At 45.9% G+C, this 1,678-nt stretch overlaps 1 protein-coding gene across 1 annotated transcript in view; it reads left to right on the top strand.

The window, feature by feature from the left end:
- LOC111973534 (vasoactive intestinal polypeptide receptor 2) overlaps window positions 1-1,678 on the top strand; it is a 22,369-nt gene that overhangs the window by 16,834 nt on the left and 3,857 nt on the right. Inside the window, exons 5-6 of the mRNA XM_070446804.1 lie at window positions 428-525; window positions 834-1,491. Coding sequence (XP_070302905.1) covers window positions 428-525; window positions 834-1,491 — 756 coding nt within the window. The remainder of the gene's footprint in view (window positions 1-427; window positions 526-833; window positions 1,492-1,678) is intronic.

The raw sequence follows: 1,678 nt of genomic DNA on the forward strand, positions 1-1,678 counted from the left end.
ATGGGGAGGAGAATGGTTGTTTATCAGGATGAGAGGATGATGGGGAGGAGAATGGTTGTTTATCAGGATGAGAGGATGATGGGGAGGAGAATGGTGAAGAGCAGACAGACTAAGATATACACACACACACACTAGTTGCAGGTATTTCTCAACCTCTCGTGGTATGACATCTATGAGAGGAAAGGGGTAATTGATGCAGGTTTGAAGCTAAACAGCGCTGGTGCAACCATGGACATTATCTTTTGCATACCAAACTGGTTGTGAAAGAAGCACTTGTAGAGACAGACTATTTTGACATCAGCAAGGCTTTTTATAATGCAGGCAGAATGTATGCCTATGTGTGACAGTGTTTGTGTCTGTGTGTCCTTGATGTAGCTGGTGTGTTGCGATATGTGTGTGTATATGACTGTAAGTGTGTCTCCTCCAGCTGCTGTTCTACTCGGTGGTGAAGACTCTGTACACTCTGGGCCACAGTCTCTCCCTCATCGCTCTCATCACCTCTACACTCATTCTCTGTCTGTTCAGGTAACCAACACACACACACATAGAGACACACACACACATGCTTTGTGAAAGGAGTAGTGTTTTGGCAAGTTGTGTGCTTTTCTGTTTTTAATACGGGGGTTATCAAGGATCCTTCTGGATGTTTATATTTCCCATAATTCACTTATAGACACCGTTAATAAACATTCTTATCATGACCCCATGTCTTATGTGTGAGTTTGTGTGTGTGTGTGTGTGTGTGTGTGTTGTGTGTGCGTGCGTGCGTGCGTGTATGCGTGCGTGTGTGTGTGAGTGTGTGTGTGTGTGTGTGTGTGTGTGTTTGTATGTAGGAGGCTCCACTGTACTAGGAACTACATCCATGTGAACCTGTTTGTGTCGTTCATCTTGCGAGCTGTGGCCGTGCTGGTTAAAGACTCTGTTATCTTCTCCCATAATGAAAACACTGACTGTAGCACGCAGCCCTCACTGGTGAGATTCCCACTGTATATTGCAAAATGTATGCCAATGTCTGTCTCCAAGTACTGTCTCCAATATCTGTCTCCAATGTCTGTCTCCAAGGACTGTCTCCAATATCTGTCTCCAATGTCTGTCTCCAATATCTGTCTCCAAGGACTGTCTCCAATGTCTGTCTCCAATGTCTGTCTCCAAGGGCTGTCGCCAATGTCTGTCTCCAATGACTATCTCCAATGTCTGTCTCCAAGGACTGTCTCCAATGTCTGTCTCCAAGGACTGTCTCAAATGTCTGTCTCCAAGGGCTGTCGCCAATGTCTGTCTCCAATGACTATCTCCAATGTCTGTCTCCAAGGACTGTCTCCAATGTCTGTCTCCAATGTCTGTCTCCAATGTCTGTCTCCAATGTCTGTCTCCAATATCTGTCTCCAATGTCTGTCTCCAATATCTGTCTCCAATGTCTGTCTCCAATGTCTGTCTCCAATGTCTGTCTCCAATGTCTGTCTCCAATGTCTGTCTCCAATGTCTGTCTCCAATGTCTGATGTGGTGTTTGTGTTTGTGTTTGTGTGTGGTGTGGTGTGTGGTGTGTGTGTGTGTGGTGTGTTGTGTGTGTGTGTGTGTGTGTGGTGTGTGTGTGTGTGTGTGTGTGTGTGTGGTGTGTGTGTGTGTGTGTGTGTGTGTGTGTGTGGTGTGTGTGTGCTGTGTGTGTGTATGTGTGTGTAG

This window comes from Salvelinus sp. IW2-2015, linkage group LG14, assembly GCF_002910315.2.
Source record: "Salvelinus sp. IW2-2015 linkage group LG14, ASM291031v2, whole genome shotgun sequence".
Lineage (NCBI taxonomy): Eukaryota > Metazoa > Chordata > Actinopteri > Salmoniformes > Salmonidae > Salvelinus > Salvelinus sp. IW2-2015.